The 25,507-nt window shown below is 41.8% G+C and overlaps 1 protein-coding gene across 2 annotated transcripts in view; it reads left to right on the top strand.

The window, feature by feature from the left end:
* The first annotated feature begins 3,054 nt into the window (after window positions 1-3,054).
* Blmh (bleomycin hydrolase) overlaps window positions 3,055-25,507 on the top strand; it is a 39,812-nt gene continuing 17,359 nt past the window's right edge. Inside the window, exons 1-9 of one of the 2 annotated variants that reach the window (XM_038326320.2) lie at window positions 3,055-3,282; window positions 3,658-3,855; window positions 7,408-7,517; window positions 8,297-8,438; window positions 9,794-9,882; window positions 11,099-11,191; window positions 23,160-23,315; window positions 24,153-24,311; window positions 24,415-24,482. In XM_038326320.2, the coding sequence (XP_038182248.1) occupies window positions 3,270-3,282; window positions 3,658-3,855; window positions 7,408-7,517; window positions 8,297-8,438; window positions 9,794-9,882; window positions 11,099-11,191; window positions 23,160-23,315; window positions 24,153-24,311; window positions 24,415-24,482 (1,028 nt within the window). In that variant the 5' untranslated portion in view covers window positions 3,055-3,269. Of the gene's footprint in view, window positions 3,283-3,657; window positions 3,856-7,407; window positions 7,518-8,296; window positions 8,439-9,793; window positions 9,883-11,098; window positions 11,192-23,159; window positions 23,316-24,152; window positions 24,312-24,414; window positions 24,483-25,507 lie in introns of those variants that run through there. The other variant, XM_038326321.1, reaches the window with a different exon arrangement.

Genomic DNA, 25,507 nt, shown 5'->3' with positions numbered 1-25,507 from the left:
CTTTCAATGGGAGAAGTACATTTAGGGCCTTCTCAGAACTTGCTGGGAGAGCCAGGCAGTGGGAGCACATGCCTTTATTCCCAGGCAGAGACAGGAGGATCTCTGTGAGTTCCAGGCAGCCAGAGCTACATAGTGAGACCTTATTACCCCCCCCACCCCAAGAAAAAAAGTCAGAAAATGTTGGCATTTTTTTTTTATTTTGGTTTTTCAAGACCGGGTTTTTCTGTGTTGCTTTGGAGCCTGTCATAGAACTAGCTCTTGAACACCAGGCTGGCCTCAAACTCACAGAGATCCACCCGCCTCTGCTTCCCAAGTGCTGGGATTAAAGGTGTGCGCCACCACTGCCCAGCCAGCATTTTTTTTAAAGAAATGAAAAATAAGTTAGCCACTCAAACAGCAGTCTTTAAGAATCAAATATTCTAAGGATATACTATTTGATACTTACATGAAGAAAATGATAGGAAATGTTTAAAATGGTTTTTGTAATTAAACCATTATATTTCAATAAAAGCAGAACATTTTGTATGTACAGCAAACTGCAATTCATAGTATACAACAGTGTATAATCTATTGCTGAGGTTTCTCAGACAGTGTCATTGATGTTACATAGTGGGACAACATACACAGGACAATGTTTGTATCGTATCTTGTATCCAAATACCAGGCTGCAGTGATGTCATATGAGTCAACACAAGTATGTGTTGCCGGACACATCTCAAATTCGTTGAGTGCTGGATTTTGAAAGGATTTTACAATTGCTAATTAAACAAAAGATTTGGTTCTTAAAATATTATGTGTACGGATGCTTTACTTGTTTGTATGTCTTTGTATCACACAACAGAGAGCCCACAAAGGCCATAAGGCATCAGATCCCCCGAAACTGGAGTTACAGATGGTTGTGAGTCACAGTGTGCATTCTAAGAATTGAACCTATGTCTCTCCCTTTCCCATAGCAACCAGATTTCTCTTTACACAGATCTGAGAACATTGCTCCTTTGTTTAAAACTATTTTTGACTCCTAATTAAGCATAGAATAAAGTCCAGATGCTCAGGTGTGGCATATAAAACCCTTCACATCTTAGCCCAAACCTACTTTCCCCAGGCGTGCATCTGGCCTCTGATCTCAACACATTCTTTGTTTTTAACCACATTACATCATGATGCACAGAGGCCCCAGTTTGATGGCGTCGTGAGGTCCACACCTTGTGTCTTCACTGTTACCTTGAATGACATCTCTCTTATTCTCTGTCCTGTAGAATTCCATCTACTCTTCAAAATTATGATCACTTGTCCCCTTTTTCTTTTTGTGGTGCTGGGGACTAAACCCAGGCTCCCCATACATGCTAAGCAAATGTTCTACTATTGAGCCTAGCCCTATCACCCCCTCTTTTTTTTCTTTCTGGCATCTAGCTCTAACTACTAGCTGCTACTTATATAGCTCTACTGTGTGGTTATTAGAGAGTAAGTCCAAAGTCTTTCCTACCACATTTAAAAAAAAGATTTTATTTTATTTTTTATGTGCGTGTGTCTCTGCATATATATGTGCACACATGATGAGTGCCCATGGTAGCCAGAAGGGAGTGTTGGATCCCCCAGAGTGATTTGGGGTGTTGGGAACCATATTTGGGTCCCCTGGAAAAGCAGCAAGTGCTCTTATCTGTTGAGCCGTCTCTCAAGCCTACATCATGAGTTTGTTGAGGACAAGATTAAACTTTTTAATCTTCATATCATCGGGAGCTTGCCAAGGATCTGTTCTGTGGCAGATGCTGAGTAAACGCTTATGATTTGTGTTGGGCAGGAAGACTGAACTTGATTGTGTGAGACGAGCAATGCTTTCTCTCAGCCTGAGTTTTAGCTTGTTTCTAATTTTCAGAAAATGAAAATCTCAATCTAGGGTAGCTGATGGGCTGGCTCCCTTGAAGATGGTGGCTTTGTCACGTTGCCAGACTTCATTGAAGTCTCTCAGGGACACAGAGACTGCATTCTCAAGTGATAGATGGGTGTCTGCATTTGGTTTTTTCCAAACATTGGAATTCCCCTGAACCGCGGTCGATTATCAATTTAAGACTCAGATTCTAGGCTGAGCGGTGGTGGCCCACGCCTTTAATCCCAGCACTCAGGAGAAAGAGGCAGGGGGGAATCTCTGTAAATTCAAAGCCAGCCTGGCCTACAGAGCGACTTACAGGACATCCAGGGCTGTTACACAGAGAAACCCCGTTTTGAAAAACAAAGCAAAAAAATTAGATTCTAGGCTTCGCAGAAAACAGCTTAGTAAAAATACAGCTGAACTTATTTTATATGCAATGCTCCACCCACCTAATCTTGGAAAACTGATTAGTTATCTTGAAGGGTGTGTGTTTCTTTCACAGGTTTTGTAGAGACGATACAGGAGAGGGGATGGGGCACAAAACTAACCTAGTCGTTCTCCTTAGCACAAGCCAGGCTGAGTAGGAGCCGCTCCTGAGCCCTGTGATGCCCAGAATGTGTAGATGAAACGAGCAGATGTGCATTTGTAGAGCCGTGGTTGTAGCTTATGGGTGGGTGGGAAAGAGATCGGTTCCAAAAATCCTTTCAAATACAAGAATTTTGTTCTCACTAGAATCCAAGCAACAAGTTGCACTTGAAAAATGAACAGATTGGTCAGATAAGTGTCCGCAGGTAAAGCTTTCGGGTGGTTTCTTGAGACCTGTCAACCCTGGTCCCATGCCAAATTTCGGGACCCTTGATTCCTTCTCATCTCTTGGAGCCTTCTTTTGGCCTCTCAAAAAACCTCTGGGCGTTAGTTTTCCCAAAGTTAGAATGTGAGGGATCTGGGCTCAGCACGGAACCCTCAGCCTACTTCCTCTGTGAGCCTGGGACCCTGGGAGGACGCCCATGTGGCTAGGAAGAGGGACGGATCACAGATGGCGGAGGGCGCCGCTGGGATGAAGAGTGAGCAATGCTGGCGACCCGGGCTGCCAACGTGGGTGGCTTCGCCGGGCCGCGCCCGAGCTGAGTTGCGGGCCCTAGCGTCAGCGAGGCCGCCCCCCGTCGGCCCTCCCCCGGGCGGGGCCAACCCCCGACGGCGCTGACTCAGCAACGCGAGGGGGGGAGTTTTGTCCCTCCGCGGACCCCGTTTCTCTCGGCCACCATTGAGCGGGTTTCCTTTTTCCGGCTCTCCGGGTGCGAGAACTAGGTCCGGCCAGCTAGGCAGCGGGCTGTAGTGTAACCCCAGAGCTCATCCGAGGACCCCGAAAACTAACGTTTCCCCACGAGGCAGCGTGGGCGCCATGAACAACGCGGGTGAGGCGCCGCTCTTCCCGCGAGTGCTTTCCAGGGTCCTCTCCCAGGCTCCGCGGACCGTGAGGCCCTGCGGTGAAAGGCCGAGGGTGGTGGTGGGGAGACCTAGGCGAGGGCGGGGGATGTAGCCCTCCGGGAGACGGGATCGGAGAAAGACGGCATCTTGCAGGACACTGTGGGAGGACTTTCTGGCTTCTGCACGCTCCAGGATGCTCTTGCGAAGTTAAATCTAGGATCTACAGTGATCCTATCTGAAAGCTGCCCTCGCCAGCCTATTTATTTATTTATTTATTTATTTATTTATTTATTTATTATTTATTCATTCATTTATTTGGAAGGGGTATGTTATGATTATAATGGCATTTGGTCTCCCCACAGGACTGAATTCGGAGAAGGTAGCTGCTCTGATCCATAAACTAAATTCAGACCCTCAGTTTGTACTTGCCCAGAATGTCGGGACCACCCATGATCTGCTGGACATCTGTCTGAAGAGAGCCACGGTCCAGGGTGCTCAGCATGTGTTCCAGCACGTTGTGCCTCAGGAAGGCAAACCAGTTACCAACCAGAAGAGCTCTGGTGAGGTCTTCGACTTCTTCCCTGCTTTACTGACAGCAGTCTGTTTTGTTGTCCTAAAAATGGCCTTAGAAGAACAGCTTTGTAACACATTGAAAGAAGTCGCAGTAAACAAGGAAACGCAGGCCCAAGAGCTCTGCTTGTGTGGTGGCCTGTTAGCGATTAGTTTGAACACCAAGGTGACGGCCATTGGATGCATATCGCCATATTGTCTTGATGTTATGTGATGTTGGGTATATGTGGCTTGTTCCCATGCAATTTTTATGTTAACAGTTCATCAGGAAGTAGCAGAAGCTAGAAACAGATGTGGGGAGAGATTGCATACAGATAAACCTAAAGCAAAGACGAGCTATGCCCTTGGTCACAAGTAGTCCATAGAAAGATATCCTTACTCTAGAAGACTTCCCAGAATTGTGCTAAAATCCAAATATATAAAATAGAAAAACCTTAATGTGGTTACAATAGAATGTCGTTGGCTATTATTTAAAAATGTGCTCCGTGGCTACAGCTGGAGTTACTGTGCTCATAGGTCACTTCGTAGTACTCTTGAGTTCTCATTCCTTTCTGGCTGAGAATTCTTGTTTTGCTGTACGTTGTCCAGTTACCACTGTTGGAAATACATCTACACTGAGAGACTGGTTATCCAGGAATTCAAGAAGGAGAAATAGTCTCACAACAAAATTAAACTAAAGAGAACTTCCATTATTTTCCGTCGTTTTGATACGACTCCAAGCCCATGTGTACTTACAGAAAACACATTATTGCTACTTAGAGCAGTTCAAAACTCACAAGCATACATTTAACATGAGTAATGTCTTGCTGTATGTAAATTATACCTTAGTAAGATTGATTTTTAAATTTTAAAGGAAAAAAAATCATGACCTTGCAAAAAATCTTTCTATGTCATAGAAAGGTCTTACCTAGCACGCCCAGGCCCTTAGTTCAGAAGCTTTTGGAATGGTGAGGTCTTATGTGATGTATCTCTTTCCTTTAAATACTAATGGTGCATGGGTGATGTCGTTTGTTCTTGTGATGTTTTCATCCGGACAGTTCACCCAGAAATAGAAATAATGTGCAGGAGACAACTAGTGTACAAATAAGCCAGCCTAAAACAAAGATGTCACTATTCAGAAAAATAATTTAAGTTTTTTCCTTTGTTACAGACCCATTCTTGTCCAGTGTAGAAAACCTGTGAAGTACAGTAGAGTAGATTTGTTTACCCATCAAGTCTTTATTTCCTGTATGATTGCTTTTAATATGAGATCATACTTTAAGAATTTTTACATGTGCCTTTTTATAAACCTTTCGTTTGTTGTATGTTGTAGAAATGGTTTCATATCTGTAAAAACATTATATTCAAATATGTTGGAAATTTCCCTGCGTTTTCCTTCCGAAGAGCATTACTCTTTAGTCTCGGCTCCCAAAGGCTTTCTGGATAGACACACTGAGTTTATCTTGCAGTAGAGTTGTGTTTTGGTAAAGGCTCTAGTCCATGCTAGTTTGGATGCTTACAGATACTAGATTCCATCAGTTTCTGTGAGGCAAAATATTTGAAAGTTCTGGACGTGACCTTACATAGAAATGTTGGTGTCATTGGAAAGAGACCTCTAAAAACCCACATTGGTATGGAAAGCAGTGAACTACAGAAGCTCTGGTCATGCATTTAAATGAAGACATACTTATGTCTTTAATGTTTGTCATAAAGTCTTCGGGGACAGCATCATGCTTGGGTTTAGAACATCGCTGTCAGAAACATACTAAATGGAAGAATGATGGTGGGCTGTGCTTGAAAACGTGGCTCCTGATGGCCAGGTGTGTGGAGAGAGTGAAGCTGTGAAAATAGAGCAGGAAATTGATCCTCCTTTGTAGCCAACAGTGGCCTTGAACTTCTCGTCCTTCTGCCTCCACCTCCCGTGTGCTGGACTATGATTGCAGGCATGCACTCCGAATCCAGGGTCCTTGCATGCTAGTTAAGCATTCTACCAACTGAGCATTTCTTTTTCTTTTTTTTAAATTTTTTTTTTATGATTTATTTATCTTTATGTGCATTGGTGTGAAGGTGTCAGATCCCCTGGAACTGGATTTTCAGACAGTTGTGGGCTGCCATGTGGGTGCTGGGAATTGAGCCCTGGTCCTCTGGTTAAGAGTCAGTGCTCTTAACCGCTGAGCCATTTCTCCAGCCCCTGAGCCACATTTCTGTCCTGGAACAGTAGTGTTGCTAAGTTAATTTGCTGTGTTAACATGATTTTAAGAGGAAAACACTTTGTTGTTTCATTTTATGTCTGTTTTTAAATTATATGTATTTTAACTCTTGAGCTGAAGTGATCTTCCTGCTCCAGCTCTCCCAAACTTTCCATTTGTGTTTGAATTTTTATGTGCCCTGGTTAGTCAAATACCTCCTTTAAAAGCACTCCTTTTGGCCGGGCGGTGGTGGCGCACGCCTTTAATCCCAGCACTCAGGAGGCAGAGGCAGGCGGATCTCTGTGAGTTCGAGGCCAGCCTGGTCTACAAGAGCTAGTTCCAGGACAGGCTCTAAAAAAGCTGCAGAGAAACCCTGTCTCGAAAAACCAAAAAAAGAAAAAAAAAAAAAAAACACTCCTTTTGGGAGTGTGGGCAAGAGCTTTATGTTAGGCTTCACATTCACTGAAGGATGCCCTGTCCATTCTAAATTAAGGTTTTTGTTAATTTCAAATTAAGATTTTGATTCCTGGATTGTTGTCAGGTGACTTGTATTTCCTCAGCTCCCTGCTGAGTAGGGGATGCTTGTTTTTCCACGTCCTTGCCAGTCTGGGCATTATCGAGAAGAAAAAGGACGTTCTCCCACTTCACTACTGTCTTATGAAGAACTTAAAAAGCAAAAGTTTCTTTATCCTCTGTGTCCTTTTTGGACATCATGCAATTTATTCATGATTTCTGTTCATTTTCTTTTAGTGTTTCTAGGCTGTGCTAGAACTTACTAGTTATCGAGGCTGACCTTGAACACAGCAGTCTTCTTGCTTTAGTCTCTAAGTGCAGGGGTTATAGGTATAAGCCACCATGTCCAACCTAAAAGGTTCTGGTTGGTTTTTTGTTACGTTTTGATTTTGGTTTTGAGTGTGTGTGTGTCTTTGTGTGTTTGTGTGTGTTATATAGTAGCAATCACTACATGTCTTTTGGTTTGGTTTGGTTTTAATATTTCTGTTCTGGGCTGAAGATGTAGTTAAGCTGGAAGAGTGTCTAGCATGTACAAATTCCTTGTAGTTAAGCTGGAAGAGTGTCTAGCATGTACAAATTCCTGGGTGCAATTCCTAGTATCACATAACACCAAATATTGTGACACATGTCATATTATACTTGAGACATGAAGCAGGAGAATCAGGTGTTCAAGACCACCCTGGCTGTATATAGTGTGCTATATAATATAAGACTGTCACAAAAACAAATACATTTGATATTTCTTTTATTTCTTATTTAGTCTTAATGTCCAGATTTTATGGATCTGGTGTTTGGAAATACAGTTGGGGCAGTGTGATCCATAAATAGTCATAAACTTCTCGGTTTGCTTTCTCATTTTAGGACGATGCTGGATCTTTTCTTGTTTGAATGTTATGAGACTTCCATTCATGAAAAAATTTAATATTGAAGAATTTGAGTTTAGTCAATCTTACCTGTTTTTTTGGGACAAGGTAGGGGACTGACCTTGCATGATTCCTTTTGTTTCAATAGAACCTAGTTAGGGGCAGCCTTTATGTTATTTTGCCTTTCTCATACAGTGTACCTTTTTATTACAGATGTGGTTCTAGTCTGATTTCCCAAGAATCATAGTCTATCTTATCAAAGGCAGACGTGTATTTCCTTCTTTTCCTTTTGTGGTGCTAGGGTCAGAATAGGGCTTCTGGTGTGCTGTTGACAAAGCTCTAACCTGAACTCAAGCCCCGCAGCTGCTTTCTATTTGGTAGGTGGCTGCGCTCTCTGAGGAAGCAACAAATTTATTGACTCACTGCTTGTGTTTTCTTTATTTAAAAATTAAAATTTTGTTTCAGCAGTTTGCTTATCTAGCATCTTCACTTAGGCCATTTGAATTTTTAGGCACCCAGTTTCTTTTGGTAGCACCTTGCTGGGGGATAAAAAAAAAGCAGTAAATATTTTTATTTCATTTAAAAACCCTTAAAATATAACTGTTCATTAGATGCTTACTGAGTAAAGACTCTAAAATAGGATTTATTTAAACATTAGACTGTATATGCAGTACATGGATGCAGTGTGTTTAAATATATGCAAATATAAGACAAGATCAGATATTCTTTTGAAGCCAAGTACTGATATTTAATTACCAACTTCAGTTTTAAAAAACTTATATATTTTGTTCTTAGTTGTCCCAGGGCTCCCATTCTTCCGATCATGCATGCCAGTGATGTGATTGACTCCCTTTGCCTTTAATTTTATTTATTTTCTTTTACTTTAGGTTGAACGCTGTTATTTCTTCTTGAATGCTTTCGTGGATACAGCCCAGAAAAAAGAGCCTGAAGATGGGAGACTGGTGCAGTATTTGCTTATGAACCCTACAAATGATGGTGGACAATGGGACATGCTTGTCAATATCGTTGGTAAGAGCTTGTCCCTAATGGAATTGCAAGCTCTGCAGTTAGGAATAGGCCATTTCTCTGGTGGTTATGTACACAGTGGAACTGACTTCCAAGAAGGCTGCATAGTTAGCTCTACAAATTTTTACTTCTCATTCTCAATGTGAAGTTCCTTTCTTTAAATAACTGATAAAGAAGTAGATACCATGAAGGCTTGACTGGGAGGAGAATTAATTAGAAGTAACGTCTCATAAAAAGCACTGAGGGGCTAGAGAGATGGCTCAGTGACTGAAAAAGCACTGTTTGCTCTTTCAGAGGACCCAGGTTCAATTTCCAGCAGCTATATGTGGCCCATAGCCATCTATAACTCCAATTCTAGTGTATTAAAATCTTCTTCTAGGCTTTACATGGTGCACAGACATATGTGCAGGCAAAACACCCCTACATATATAAAGTAATCTTAAAGCACCCGGGAATTAAGAACATATTACTGGGGCTAAAGAGACAGGCAAGCAGTTAAGAGCACTTGCTTCTGTTCCAGAAGACCCAGGCTAGGTTCCTAGTACCTGTGGGGTGGTTTACAGCCATCTGTAACTATAGACACTTTTCTGACCTCCTCAGGGACACACATGGTGCACATACATAAATGCAGGGAAAATACTCATAAAATAAAAATAAATCTGAAAAGGAAAGAAAAGTGGTTTGGTGGTGTAGATCTGTGGTAGAGTGCCTGTCTGGCATGCACGTGACCTTGGGTCTGATCCCTAGCACTGCAAACAGCAACAGCCAGCCAGTAGGGCAAGCACACAAGCAAACAAAACCCTGCGTCTGTGTGAAAATGTCTTTATCCAAACATTTTCTTGTGGGAGACCTTGTGCTGAGTGTTTTATAGAATACGATAGGTGGGAATATTAGACTGAATTTTGAGGCAGATAGCCTCATGGTAAAAGTCTGTTGAAGGGGTTGGAGGGATAACTCAGAAGTAAGGCACTTTCTCAGCATGCCCGAGGCCCTATGTTCAGTCAAACAATCCAACAACACTGGTAAGGGCTGGGGATGAAGTCCAGCGGTAGAGGGCTGCCTGGCGTGCACAAAGCTATGAGTTCAGTCCCCAGCACTGAATAAACCAGGTCTAGTGTTCTGTGCCCAGTATGTGCCTCTAACTCCAGTACTTAGGAGGTCGAGGCAGAAAGACTAGAAGTTCAAGGTTATTCTTAGCTACATAGAGACTTTGAGGCCACCCTTTTTCAAACAAGTAAACCAAACCCTACCCTTGCTCATTAATACAGCCTAGTTTAAAGTAGCCAATAGTTTGGACAGAATTTCTAATATTAGAAATTATTTTCACTTTATTGAACACTAAAATTGTTGTCTTTTAGAAAAATATGGTGTTGTCCCTAAGAAATGTTTCCCTGAATCTCATACGACAGAGGCAAGCAGAAGAATGAATGACATTCTCAATCACAAGGTACTGAATATGAGTAGGAGGGACTGGGTTAGTGTACTCGACCTTAAACTAACTGACTTTACAGAGACAGGATAACTATTGATGTCAAGGTCTATCAAAAGCAGTGTGGCTACACATTAACCTCAAGAAATTGTTAAGATAACTGTGTTCTGTTTCTGTTGATTTTAGTGTTTTCTTACACATATTCAAGGAAAAAGTACTAGGTTCAATTAACTTGGGTCTTGAACACACAGGCTTCCGTGCTGCCCACTGGCTTCTAGTGGAGGTGTGCTGAGGCCACTTCATGCACTGCAGAAACCAGCAGAGCAATTTGTAAGACTTCCTTAAAAGTGTGCTTTGTTCTTAGGCTTACCCAGACCACATCAGTGTGGTTTAGCCACCCACTGAGGATTTGATGTAGTCACTGAGCTGTTTTTTATGGCTTAAGTTACCCTAATGAATCATTTCTCCTCCACATTTTCCCAGGGATGATTATAAGCCCTGTGCGGTGGTGTTCTGCTTGCCAGATCTCTTTTTTGAGAACTGGACGTTGCCAAAATCTGCCGCCCATATCTACACAACTGAAATTAGATGTTATCCCCAAGGAAAAGAGTGCATTTAAAAATAAGCATAGCTGTTTCGCCAATATTGGATGTAGGCTGTTTCCTACCTAGGGAACTCTGGGGTCTCTTATCCAAAGGCTAGAAGATCGTAAGTCTTAGCTTTGGATTTCATTCTGATTGAGAAGTCATTTTAGCACTGCAGTTCAGTTTCAGAATCTTTTTAATGTGGGACTTCTCCCAAAATTGAAAGAAACAGAAAAACATGTTGGAGGTTAGTATAGTCACAGTCATAGTGACTGGCAGAGAAGGCAAAGTGGATAGCAAATAGGATTCTAAATGAGAATATATATGAGTGCTTAGTGCTTCTATGATCTGTCTCCTGCTTTCTAAGGGTGGTGGGCACCAGAACCTGACATTGTCCCATGCACACGCAGAGGGGGCTGTCAGTTGCAGAAGATCAGTTCTGTCCAGTGTTCTTTAGGAATAATCCCTGTGCCCTTATTGAAAGTATTTTTCACTATCTGTTTAAGTGGACTGATTGGGGAAGATCAATTTGTTTTTATAAACTTTGCCCAGGGTGTTGGCTGTGTTGTTCTTCCAACATAGCTAGTGATGATCTGTTAGGCTTAACAGCTTGTGCAGCTACTGGAATGCGGAATACGTTTCTGTCATAGATGAGAGAATTCTGTATACGGCTGCGGAACCTGGTACACAGTGGAGCAACCAGAGGGGAAATCTCATCTACGCAAGATGCCATGATGGAGGAGGTAATAAGAATCTTTGGACTTTTTGTGAGTCGTCTAAAAAGCACTCAGAACATCCTACTAAACTGATTATGGAGTGCAGTCACTGCATGAATATTTAATTGAATGAAAGCTACTTATTCTTCACTTTAGAGGTAGAGACAGAAGGTCGAGAGTTCACGGTCAGCCTTGGCTACAGGGAACCCTGTTTCAAGAAAACAACAAAAACTACTTACTTTAAAGCTGAAAAAAGAATGAAATATACACTTTCTTGCATTTTAAGGACTTGTACTGAGCTTTCTTAATTCCTAGTTTAGATTCTATATAAAAACCACTTTTTACACATTCATAAGTGAGTTTGGCACTGAGGGAATAAAGATGAGAAGGCAGTTTCTGCTTTCAAAGAGCTCAGTTTTTGTGTGGCATTCCCTCCTATCCTCCCTATCCTGGTACTGGAGATGAAACTCAGCGCCTCTTGCTCTACCGCCGAGGTGGATCCCCGTTTACAAGTGTGGTCTTTTGGACAAAAGGAAAACCATGAACAATGATAAGAAGTTGTGTTCTAGATGTGTAACAGGGTTCTGTGGTCATGGAGGGAAATGACTAACTCAGGGAAGAGTTGAACCGGTGGTAGGAATTTACCGTGTGACTAGCAGGGACTACCTCCCCAGGTGTAGGAAACTGTATGCAGGTGGATGGACAGCAGAGCATCTGGGTTCTTCTCTAATGAGGAGCTGGCGATGGTTGTATCTGTTAATAGTAACGTGTGTGAAACACTTAGAAAATTGAAAAGTCACCAGATAAGTGTTTAGTATCAAGGCAGATAAACATCTGTATTAGTAATCTCCATATTCAGTACTAGTAGACATGAAGCAGAAATTCTCTGAGAAAAGAACATATGTTACCTTCTTCAGCCCGTGGGCACATTGGTGAGACAATGGTTAAGACGGAGCCGAGTGGCTTCACATTTTGTCACTTCCGTGGAAAATTCCTGTTTAAGGGAGGCAGTGCAGCATAGTGGAGCGTGTTTACAGTCAGAACTATGACCTTTCCTGCTTGACTGCATGCCTGGACAAGTTCCTTACTGCTTCAGGTCTCGGTTTGTCCATGGGTTCCATATCTAGTATTTGACGTGGTAACTGTTTCTTATATATTAGTATAGATGAAAGCATAGCATTTATTTGCTAACTGCATTTAAATTATATTCAACTTTCTTAAATGTTCTATCAAAGAACAGTCTCTTAGTACAGAGGGAAAGAGACTTTAGAGTTTGATGTATGGGGTCTTTGGGCCCCATACGGTGGAAGGGAAAGATGGATTCCTGCTAGTTATCCTCTGACCTCTACACATGCATTTACAAAGAAATAAGTGAATGTAATAACTTCAAGAGATTGTGTGCTAATGGTTAATAAAAAGGTCCAGATAGTAGTAGGAAGAGTAGGAGTAGGAGTATTTTTTTCCCCTAGACAGGGTTTCTCTGTGTAGCCTTGGCTGTCCAGGAACTCGCTCTGTAAACCAAGCTGGCCTCGAACTCAGAGATCCGCCTGCTTCTACCTCCTGAGTGCTGAGATCAAAGGTGTGCATCACCACTGCCCTGCCTTTTTTCTTAGGGTTTATTTTTACTTCTGAGTGCTTTGCCTGCATGTATGTAATTGCAGGAAGTGCAGTGCAGTGCCCACAGAGGCCAGAAGACATTAGTTCCTGTGAAACTGGAGTTACAGATATTGGTGAGCTGCCATGTGGGTGGCTCGGTCCTCTGCAGGAACAAATGCTCTTAACTGCGTGAGCCAGCTCTCCAGCCCCCAGATATACTGCTTATAGACCATAAGTTTCATGGCCTCTGGTGTTTGTTTTAGTGATCCTCAAATTAATAATAGTCTTCAGATTTATGTCCTAACCATAGGATTAGCAGGGGACAATAAATGACTAAGAATTATAGCCATACATTTTTACGTTTTGTTTTGTTTTCTTCTATCCCTGCCCTGAAATCCAAAGATAATACTTTGCCATGTCCTGAGTCCAGGTATTTTGTAGGGTTGTTTACTTAGGGACTTATTTCATCTGTTCACTATAGAATCTGTGTGGTAGGTTTTCACATTTTTACAGTTTTCCAAATAACTCCTCATTATTGAACCTGCCTCTTTTGTAATGAAGAGTCTAGCTTCACTTAAAGCCACAAATTAATACCTATGATTTACCTAACCTTATGGGCAAGTCTCAGTGATGACCTCAGTGAGTAACCATGAAGCCGAGGTAGCGCGAAGGGAACTTGTTTATGCCAAAGGCATTCTTTCAGAGAGGAGTGTAGGTGGTTTGTGGATGTGGGAGACTCAGCAGATCTTTCTGGAATTATTCAGCCACTTCAGTTACAGGTGTTCTCCATGTGCTTGCTCTTGGAGCCTCCAGATCCCTTAGGATTACTAATGTATTCTCTTCCAAAACATGCTCTATTAAAAATAAATCCTGAAAAAAGACCAAAGCTAATACTTGTCAGGGTTGTGAAAAGGGACAGGAAGTAATTTTGATGGCTTAGGAAATTCTATAGCAGGGTTCTTAAAAACATTAATGATACTGGAGAGATGGCCCAATGGTTAAGAGCACTGGCTGCTTTTCCAGAGGACCCAGTTCTGTTCCTAACACCTACATGGTGGATCATAACATCTGTAATTTCAGTTTCAGGAGCTCCTACACCCTCTTCTGGCCTCTGAACACTGGGCACACATGCAGGCAAACACTCATGCACATACAATAAAAATAAATAAACCTGTCAAGTAGTGGTGGCACACACCTTTGATCCCAGAGGCAGGTCTCTGAGGAGGAGGCCAGCCTGATCTATAGAGCAAGTTCCAGGACAGCCAGAGCTACACAAAGATGCCTTAAAATTGATAAGTAAGTAAGTAAGTAAATAAATAAATAAATAAACCTTAAATAAAACATTGAGCTAAGGGTATAGCTCAGTGGTATAGTATTTGCCTAACATGCTTAAGGTCTTTAATGTCCAGAGGAGAGGAAGTGTAAGGAGCTGATAACACATTCCAAATTATCTGGAGGTTATACTAATGTCCATTCTTACCGTCAGTGACAATTAGATTTGGGTCAGTCTGATAGGTAAATAATATTATCTCATGATATATGATTTTGGGTGAGACAGCATTTTTATGAACTATGTTAATATCCTAAAATCATGTTTAGATATATATTTTTTAATTTTGTGTGTATGTATCTGTGTTTGAGTGTATGTTTGTGTACCATGTATATACAGGAGCCTGCAGGGGTCAGAAAGGGCTGTTGAATCCCCTAAAACAGGAGCTAGAAGTGATTGGGTTCTCCATAAAAGCAGCAAGTGCTTTTAACCATTGACTCACCTGCCCAGGTCCTAAAATTTACTATTTAAAAAACCGTATTATGTGTTCATGTGTGTGTCTGTGTGTGTGGATGTGTGCATAAGAGTGCAGTGTCTGAGGACACCGGAAGAGGGTGTTGGAGGAGATACGGTGGGCGTGAGCCATTGATTGGATCAGGTCCTCTGTAAGTGTAGCAAGCACTCTTAACCACGGAACCATCCTTACAGTCTCAGGATTCATACTTTACCTGTTTGAATAGGTCTTCAGAGGTAAAATCTGAGCTGAGCTAAGAATAATAAGAGTGAGCCACGCAGGGGACAGCGAGGACAAATGCCCCATGGTGGAAGAAGCTGACCTTCCTGAGTAACAGAAAGAAGGCACTGCAGTTTGAGCCTGGGAAGGGAGGATGGGGGCGAGTGGGTCAGAAAGCAGATGAAATGGGAACCAGCTTAACGCAGGGCCCAGAGCTGTGGTGAAGAGCTTACATCTTATTCTAAGTAAGGTAGCTTTTAGGGAGTTTAACTAATATTTTGCTTAGGTTTTTTTTTTTTTTTTTTAACTCTGAAGCTGTGCATAGTGAAATACACTTGTAATTGTAGTGCATGGGAGGCTAAGACAGGAGAATCACAAGATTGAGGCCAGTATGGTTATATGAAACCCTGTTTCAAGGAAGGTAGGGGTGTGTGTGTATGTGTGTGTGAGAGAGAGAGAGAGGCAAGGACAGACCTTCGCTCTGGGTATTTTAAGAACAGATTGCAGAAGCAGAGAAACTAGACAGAAAGTTAGTTGTGAGCTCACAGGTTAGAGAGACTCATGAGCAGTGACATCTCTGGGTTTGTCTGGAAGGGTTGCTGTTAGGACTTGCCAGTGAGCTCTGTGGAAGGCAGGGAAGGGGAGATATCTTGGTGATGTCATGGTGTCTTGAGGGAAGATTGTAGATATGAGGAAAGGCTTTTTATCAGTTCAATCAGGAGTAGGGAAGCTGTGTGGGAAAGAAATAATAACTGAGAAGGTTTGAGAGGAGGGAAAGATATGGTCTAATGAAGTACTTACAGACTTTTCAAGTCTATGTAAAGCAGTATAGAAAATACAGGTCAAGAGGGTCTGCAGTGAGACGGGAAGGAAAGTCTGCATTTCTGGTCCCTTAATTCACACACTGCTCTAGAAACAATCTCAAGAACACCGTCGGTTACCGAGCGCACTCTCCTGCCATCTCAGAGCAGCCTATACCTTGTGTTTGCCGGCGTGCACCTTGCGTGCCTTTCCTGTCTGAAGATAGATTTAATGTATATGCCCTCTTTACTTAGGGAGATGTTTTGTTTTTAAGCATCTTATTCCATCTTACTACCAGGGAGCCATAGAGAGTGCCTTCCTCCTGTCCCCTTTCTCTGTGTAGCTCGGTCACAAAGATCTATAACACACCTCTCCAGAAGTTGGTTCACTCAACTCCTGAACTGCTTTTATGAAGATGCTTGTGGCCAGACTGGTCAGTGGTTCATTTTACCTTTAAACCTAGTTTCTCCATCAGTAAAGGTAGGAAGTTCAGGTAATTGATTTCATAAGAACATTGTAGCTAGCTGGACACTGATCCATACCTGTAATCTCTTCACTTCAGAAGCTGAGGCAGGAGGATTACAAATTTGAGCTACTTTAGCCTAAATAGTGAGACAGTATCTCAAAATAAAACAGCATTGTAGCTTTGTACTTTATAACAATGGAAGTAACTAAGTTTTACCATGCTTTAGATTTTTTCGATTTTTTTCAACAACCATTGCTTCTAAGATTGTGTCACCTCTACGTAGTTCTAACCTGGAATCTTCACATTTACCCATTTTCTCTGAACTGCTGTCTCCTTCTAACCTTCTTGTCTACCCCTGGCTGGCTTTAAATTCTCTCTTCCTGACCTGATGAAGTCAGAATAGCCATGTGCGTGAGAATTGACTTGCTCCATTTGTTTGTTTTAAATTAGGCCAGGTAGGCTTTGCTTTTGTTCTGAATCCCATGCTTTTTGTGCCTTGTTTCCTTTTGCCTTTCCTTATGCTGTTTATGCCATTTGCCATGTTAGACTTTGACAAGTCAATGAAGATAAATCTCTGCTAGGGGAAATAGTTTTAGAAGCCAATTAAAATAGTTCTTTTTTTAAACAAAAGTAAACTTGAAACTTAGACTCTGCCTTCTTAGAAGATGTATCATTAAAAATATTTTTATTTTATTATTTTATGTGCATTGATTTTTTTTTTTAAAGATTTATTTATTTATTATGTATACAACATTCTGCCTCAATGTATTCCCGCACGCCAGAGGAGGGCGCCAGATCTCAGTACAGATGGTTGTGAGCCACCATGTGGTTGCTGGGAATTGAACTCAGGACCTCCGGAAGAGCAGCCAGTGCTTTTAACCTCTGAGCCATCTCTGCAGCCCTGCATTGATGTTTTACCTGCATGTATGTTTGTGAATATGTCAGATCTTGGAGTTATAGACAGTTGTGAGCTACCATGTGGGTGCTGAGATTTGAACCTGAGTCCTCCTGGAAGAATAGTCAGTGCTCTTTAACTGCTGAGCCATCTCTCCAGCCCCAGAAAAATGTATTTTTTTAATTAGTTTATTTTTATATATGTGTGTTGATGTTTTGCCTACATGTATGTTTGTGTAAGGGTGTCAGATTCCCTTGGAACTGGAGTTACAGATGGTTATGAGCTGCCATGTAGGTGCTAAAAATTGAACCTAGGTACTCAACAAGAGCAGCCAGTGTTCTTAACCGCTGAGCCAACTCTTTTTTTTTTTTTTTTTTTTTTTTTTTTTTTTTTGGTTTTTCGAGACAGGGTTTCCCTGTAGTTTCTAGAGCCTGTCCTGGAGCTAGCTCTTGTAGACCAGGCTGGCCTCGAACTCAGAGATCCGCCTGCCTCTGCCTCCCGAGTGCTGGGATTAAAGGCGTGCGCCACCACCGCCCGGCCTGAGCCAACTCTTGAGCCCCCTTAGAAGATGTGTTTAACTAGAGATAGGAACTAGATCTTTCTTATACAGACTGCAGCTTTTCTGAAGGGTTATATCTTGGTAGACAAAGATTACACATTCCCAAAGTAAGAGTACTTTAAATTTCCAACTTAGTTACAGTTAAGTTAATCAAGAATTAAAAGCCAGATGGCCTAGGAGGCACATGTAGCTATGTTCAGCATGGTTTCTCCAGACTGCCTTCTTCCAAAGTTGTGAGGAAAAGGGTCTCAGTGGGCCACAGACAGGAGAGAATAGCTAAAAAGCATTGGCTTCTTTTTAAAAATAAAAATAAAAACCAACAAGACCACGTAATTATTGGCTTGGGGATTTGGGAAAGGAGAATCAAATCCAGGGTATCTGTGTTGAAAGCTTGTAGCTTTCCAGTGTTTTGGAAAGCCAGCATTACTTAGGCTCATTCCCTTGACTGTGTTAGTTTTTTGTTTTGTTTTGTTTTGTTTTAAGTCAGGTTGGACTATACTAAGTTTACTCTGAAATCACAATTAGAAGGCACAAATAGTAAATTACCTGTACCTAGTTTGGTCTAGGTATTGGAGATTTAGCAGTGAACAAATCAAGTAGGGATTCCTGTCTCTGTGTATTTACTTTCTAGTAGGCAGACAAATAAAATATGTAACAAGTGTAATATCCCGTGGAGAAAATAAAGGGAGGAGCAGAGGTGCTGGGCTGAGAGAGAGAATCCCAAGGTCACCAGTGCATTTTCCCAGGGACTTAATGGTGGATTCTCATATGTAGTTATATTCTGAGGAATATGCTTGTGCGGTTGTGCATATTCTGTGTCATGAATGTCAGTTAAATTTTGTGAGAATCAGGTGACACTCCTGCTTTGTCCACCAGAGAGCAGACTTGGATGTTCAACATTAACTGTCATTTTTGTACCTTTGAAAATAGTGTTATTTCAAAATAGAGACTCTTACATTTTAAGAAAATGCAGTCTTATGAACCTTGGGAATCCTTAAAATTATTTATCGGTACTTGACTGGGGCCAGATGTCCCCTGCACATTGGTATAGATTGGCTATAAATTACCCAAAGTAATGACTAAGTAGTAAAACTTCATGTGTTTTTGTTTGTTTGTTTTTTGAAACAGGTTCTCACTGTGTAGCTCTGACTGTCCTAGGATTCACGGTGTAAACCAGGCCTGCCTCAAATTCTCAGAAATATCCTGCTTCTGCCTCTCAGTGCTGGGATTAAAGTGTGTGCTTTTCCTGGCTTGCAAAACTATGTGTCTTAAGTTGAAGAAGTTTTCTAGAATCTAAAAGGAAGAGCTCTCAGCCATTATCAAGTATATTTGATTAAAATCTTTAGATTAATAAGGGGTGAGCAACTATCGTCTTGCAAAGAGGTTTACTAGAAAATTCAGTTTGATAATGTAAATGCAGATTTATTTTTAAAAAGTTTAAAAAACTATATTATTTTATTACTACTTCTGTGTATGGCGTGTTTGTGGGTGTGCATGTGCCGTGGTGTACATAAGGAGACCAGAGGGGACAGCTCTGTGCGGTTGATCCCTTCCACCTTTACATGGGTTCTGAAAACAGAGCTCAACTCCTCAGGCTTATTCAGCCAGTGTCTTTACCTGCTGAGCCATTTGGTCAGTACCAATTTCTTCTGATGCTTTCATGTGTGCATGTGCGTGTGTGTGTGTGTGTGTGTGTGTGTGTGTGTTTGTGTATTGTGTATTTGTGAGTATTACCTCAGGTGCAGCTTTGGGGAAGAGGTAGTAATTTAATGCTTTTTGCTTCGGATATTCAGGTAGGGAAACAGAATATACGATAAGGTACAGTGCACCTTAGAGAGGAAAGCGAAACTAGAAAGTTGTGTTAAACTTTCATTCTGTTTTATATGGCCAGAGCTTGGTAGATTCACTACCTTTGGATAATTTGGAGTGGACCAGAACAATTTCACGATAGGTATATATACATATATGTTAGCGGTTAACAGTTGAACATACAAATCATGGTCTCTACCTTAGTTATCAGTGGTAGTGTTCTCATGGCGACAGAGTCCTAAAGTTGCCTTCTATAGCAAATCCAAGACTCTGTATGGTCTATGTGAATCCCAAGCAAAAATCATAGTCCATGGCTGGGACAACTCAATTCCAGTTGCTTGTAACTGCTCTGCCTCTGCTATGCAGAAACCAGCTTGAAAATGTAGTATTAGAAGACAGTGGTTGATGTTCTAGCCGTGTAAGCTCATAAAGCACACAGAAAGTCCTCCCAAAGGACAATTCTCCTGAAAAACATAGCAGAGCAGGGTGAAAGGCAAGCGGAGCCTCTTCTGTAGACGGTGGAGTCACAGCAGTTAGGAGCACACTGCTTATGTGCACGGGAGCGTGAGCGAAGCCCACAGGCATGTCGACAAGAGTGCAGGAGTCAAATGATAGTCACCTCGGCGAAGTACGTGAGCTATTTACTAAAAAAGAACCAGGGACCCTTTTTAATGTGTTCTGTTCTAGACAGTGGTTACCTCCATGTATGTGAAAAACAGTGAATTGAGCTGTACATTTAAGAGTAGTGCATGTATACTTCCTGAACATATGAACAAAACATAAGAAAAAGAAATTAGGTCATGGAATTTGGATTTGTTGTGGGAAGTAATAGGCAACTTTTATTGAATTTTCAACAGGGAAGTGACTCAAAGAAAGTACTTCTAAAATTATTTACCCTGAGGTGATGTGGAAAATGAGCCAGGTGTGCTGGTATTAGCCAGGTCATTCCTCTCTTCTTTAGCAGAGAGAGAGAGCGAGCAGGTGTGTGCATTTGCCACATATATGAACATGTAGGCACAAATATCCCATGACACAGGTGTGCAGGTCAGAGGACAGTTTGCTGGCCCTTATTCTTAAAAACCTTGTACTGTGTTACAGGAGAAAAGTTATATGAAACCCAGAAAGCCATGAGGTGAATTTACAGTATTTTGGAAAGTTTAGTCTAAACTCAGTTCTGATCTGCCATTTACTTGCTCTGGGACTTCAGCACACTGCTTACTTCCTGAGGCTATGGACTTTATCTCTCAAGTGACAGTAACAGCTGCCATCTTAGTTGAGAGGATTGAGCGCTACAGTGTGTAGATTATAGCACAACACAGTAGGCCTTCAGTAGATGGTCCCCTTTTAAAGTTAAGGAGAATGCTTTCCTTTAATAGCACATGACTTCAGCTCAGATCCTGATCTACAGTCACCGGCTCTAGAATTTTAAGTAGGTTACTTCATTTATTTGAGTCACAGTCTCATCTGAAAAAAAGGAGGGAAGGAGGGGCTGGAGAGATGACTCAGAGGTTAAGAGCATTGTCTGCTCTTCCAAAGGTCCTGAGTTCAATTCCCAGCAACCACATGGTTATATATGGAATGGCGGGCTGTGTCCCGCCACCCAGCTAGCTTTACCCAAAATAATTACAGGGAAACTATTCTTTTAAACACTGCCTGGCCCATTAGTTTCAGCCTCTTATTGGCTAATTCTCACATCTCGTTTTAACCCATATTTAGTAATCTGTGTAGCACCACGAGGTGGTCGCTTACCAGGAGAGATCTTAACCTGCGTCTGTCTTGGAGAGGAGAAGCATGCCGACTGCCTGAAGCGTCTCCTTCTTTCTCCCAGAATTCTGTTCTGTCTACTCCGCCTACCTAATTTTCTGTCCTATTAAAGGGCCAAGACAGTTTCTTTATTAACCAAAGAAAGTAACACATAGACAGATGACTCTCCTCCATCACATGGTGGCTCACAACCATCTGTAATGGGGTCTGGTGCCCTCTTCTGGCCTGCAGGCATACACACAGAATATTGTATACATAATTAATAAATAAATAAATAAATAAATAAATATTTTTTAAAAAGGAGGGAAGGAGATTACCTTGAGAGTGTTAACAGTTAACCTAGTAAGTGTGTATAGACACTAGCACAACACACACTTAGTAGGCAGAAGACTCACTTCTCTTGGGTGTAACGGAGCAGACACATTTGTGGCTCAAGGAGTGAAGCTGAGTTCGAGATGAGCCTGGAACAGAGGGTAGTGACAGTAGGGTAGAGAGATAAGGGGCAGATTGTTATGTTGTGAGTGTGTGTGTGTGTGTGTGTGTGTGAGAGAGAGAGAGAGAGACAGAGACAGAGAGAGACAGAGAGGGTTTCACTTTGTGGTTTTGGCTGGTCTGGAACTTGCCTTGAACTCACAGAGATCCACTACTTGCCTTCCAAGTGCTGGGATTAACGATGTGTGCCACTGAACCCAGAATAGCTGTCTTCATCACTGTTCCATTTCTGTGAAGTTGCCACGCCCAAGGAAGTTGGGAGCTTGCTTATGATTTCAGGGGTTTAGTTCATTATCATCATGGCAAGCAAGGCAGCATGCAGGTAGACATGGAACAGTAGCTGAGAAATACATTTTCATCCATAGACGGGGAGAGTGGGAGAGGAAGAGATTTGGGGCTTGGAATGGGCTTTTGAAACCTTGGAAAGTCCATTCCTAGTGACACACTTCCTCCGACAAGGCCACACATCTAAATCCTTCTAATGCTTTCAAATAGTGCCACTCCCTGGGAGTAAGTGTTCAAATGTATGAGCCTATGGGGGCCATTCTTACCCAAACAACCGCAATAGTATTCTCAAAGTTAAAAAAAAAAAAAAAGAAAAGGAAGTATTTTGTATATTCTGGCCTTGTACAAAGCATTTATTCCTTTTTTTGTATAAAGTAAAAATAATACAAGCATATTTTACAATTTTATTAACGCTAACACAAAGGTCTTTTTATAACTTTAAGAAAATAGATCATGGGCTGGAGAGATGGCTCAGTGGTTTAGAGCACTGCCTGCCCTTCCAAAGGTCCTGAGTTCAATTCCCAGCAACCAGATGGTAGCTCACAACCATCTGTAATGAGATCTGGTATCCTCTTTTGCCCTGCAGGCATACTTGCAGACAGAATACCGAGAATACTGTATACATAATAAATAAATAGATTTTTTTAAAAAGTTAAAAAAAAAAAAGAAAATACATCATTTGGGACTGGTTAAGAGCTCTTGCAGAGGACCTGAGTTTGATTCCCAGTATCCATATGGGGCAGTTTATAAGTTCCTATATCACCAATTTCACAGGGATCCAATATCCCTGGTCTTCTCCAGTACCCGTGCCTCCCTACACAGTCACACAAATACACATGATTAAAAGTATAAACAAGTATTTTAAAAATACATTATTTGGGGATTGGTAGTATTGTTTAGTGTTAGAGCATTTACCTTTCTTTCCTTTTGAGACAGGGTCTCACTATTTGCTCTGGCTGTCCTAGAACTCACTATGTAGACCAGGCTGGCCTTCCACCCACAGAGATCCACCTGCTTCTGCCTTCCAAGTGCTGGCATTAAAGCTAATTGCTCTACTAATTGTTGAAGTACCACCATGCCTGGTGTGGACAAGTTTCTTAGCTAAGGAAATTAGCAGCACTTGGCTAAGAATATTAATATATTCACATTTCAGAGTTTTGCTGTTCAGAGTGCTTGAGAACTTAGATGTTGACTTGTGATAATTTTTGAATCTTGGAGCAGCAGTAGATTTCTTTTGCAGTTTCTGGGTTTGAAACATAGCTGTTAATTCCTGAGCACTTTTCAATCTTGTGGAAATGAAGCCCTTAATCACCCATCTCTTCCAGATCTTCCGAGTGGTGTGCATCTGCTTGGGTAACCCACCAGAGACCTTCACCTGGGAGTATCGAGACAAAGACAAAAACTACCACAAGATTGGCCCCATAACCCCCTTGCAGTTTTACCAGGAACACGTGAAGCCACTCTTCAATATGGAAGATAAGGTTAGAGACTGGTGTCGGCAGCCGCTGACTGTGTAAATGGTCAAGGTCTGTTGTTTACATGGAGAACATAAGAGTCCCAGGTTAATGTGCACATCCATCAAACTGGATGCTAGAAACTTTTTGTTTTCATTCTCTGAAGTTTATCTGCACCTGACAGAAGTAGGCACAGCAGGGTCACTTTCCCCCAGTGTGTCTCTTCAGAGGACTCCTGACTCTAGGCCAAGAGTCAGCTTATTCCCACATCCCACCCTTCTTCCCTATAAGTTAGGTCCAGATCAATCTCAGGTACATAGGTGGTGGTATATTGGATAGTATGAATAGGCTCAGAGAACCCCAATCTCCTGGTCTTGCTGGGAGCTTTCTTGTTAAAGGAGGCATCCAGTGTTGTTCTTCCTTCTTCTGCATCTGCCTAGCAAGATGACCAGGGCCCCTTCCCTCAATGGGCTTTTTGACCCTCTTCAAGAAATTGCATTGCTGCACATGGAGCCTCTCTTGTACTTTGAGGAAGGGTGTGTGGCAATGTTCCACGAGTGGTGCCTCATGCGTTATATGCAGTATGACAGAATTAATTTGGGGGCAGTTTTTACCAGTAGGGAAGACAGGTAGAGACAGCTTTCAAGTGTGCTCTTTGTGCTAATTAGAATACGTAGTACCCTTCTTTATATGTGTTTGACCCGGTTTTGCTTATTTGTTACTTTTACCTTGTGACCATAGTGTTTCTTCTTGTAGTTAGAGGTGATGAGCTTGTTGTAACCATAGCAACCTAGCAGTGAGGATTGTGTCTTGCTTGACATCTTTGGTCTTGTGTTCTAATACACATGTTCTTGATCTCAAAAGATTTGTTTTGTGAATGACCCACGGCCCCAGCACAAGTACAATAAACTGTACACAGTAGACTACTTGAGCAATATGGTTGGAGGGAGAAAAACGCTGTATAACAACCAGCCCATTGACTTCTTGAAAAAGATGGTTGCTGCCTCCATCAAAGATGGAGAGGTTAGTACTGCCTTACGTTTCTGTGTCTCCCACGTGGGTGTTAACATAGCTGCTGCTTTCCTTTTCATTGCTTTGGTTTATGTTGACTTTCTTCTATTTCTAGGCTGTGTGGTTTGGCTGTGATGTTGGAAAACACTTCAATGGCAAGCTGGGCCTCAGTGACATGAATGTGTGAGTGCACGGAATTCAAAATAGAAAGTTCTCTGTGGGTTGTTGCTGTTGGAATACGCTCGTGTTCAAAATCCTCTGCTGAGGTTCATCAAGACATTGAGGTTGGCCTGAGGGTGGGTCTTTCTCTGCATCTGTGAAGTTGTGGCTCCTAGCGGAGGCCACACAAATGTAACTGCTATAACCCAGGAAACCAAGATCACACTAGCAGAACTCACTGGAGTTCCTAAGATGCTGGCTTATGTGGGAGAGACACTGAACATGCAGTGGGCCAGCAGGAAAGCTGCTCGGCACATTGCGGTGTAATAAGAGGCTTTCTGGAGCTCTTCTGTTGATCTTTCTTTCAGTGCTTCCCTTACTTTGATGCCTTATGTATTTTCCTTTAGGACAATTGGGCTAATTTATATATTTATCTTAAATCATTCTCCTTCATCTTTGCTGACATTGAAGGTTCATTTCCAAGCTGAACCAGACAAGATTCCTAGGTTTTAAAATACATCATTTTAGGAACTGGAGAGATGGCTGAGCATGGTTTTAAGAGCACTTGCCGCTCTTGCAGAGGACCTGAGTTCAGTTCCCAGGTAATGTCAGATAGCTCATAACCACCTGTGACTCCAGCTCCAGGGGATCTGATGTTCTCTTCTGACCTCCATCGACGTCTGCAGACACATACATGCAATCTCTACAAAAATAATAAAATAAAATACATCTTTTTAGATTTATCCATAAGTAATTGTTACTAGTAGGAGTAATATCCTGATGTTTAACAAAAGGAAAGGAACTTCTAATGGTTAAACCTTTTGGTTTTATATTTGAAATTAGTCTCCATTGTTTTAGCATTTATATATTTAAATTTCACATTCAGAGCAGTGTAGTTGCACGGGGCTGTAACCCCAGCACTTGGAGAGTGGAGGCAGGAAGGATCAAGATGAGTCCAAAGCCAGCCTGAGCTATATAAGACCCTGCCTCTAAATTAATTAATTCCACAGTCAGTGGTTTGATTCAGTAGCTGGGAGGATCTACCCAAC

The sequence above is a fragment of the Arvicola amphibius genome, chromosome 4 (assembly GCF_903992535.2).
Source record: "Arvicola amphibius chromosome 4, mArvAmp1.2, whole genome shotgun sequence".
Taxonomy (NCBI): Eukaryota; Metazoa; Chordata; class Mammalia; order Rodentia; family Cricetidae; genus Arvicola; species Arvicola amphibius.
Note: the sequence above shows the minus strand (reverse complement) of the source record. Positions and strands in the feature narration are given on the sequence as shown.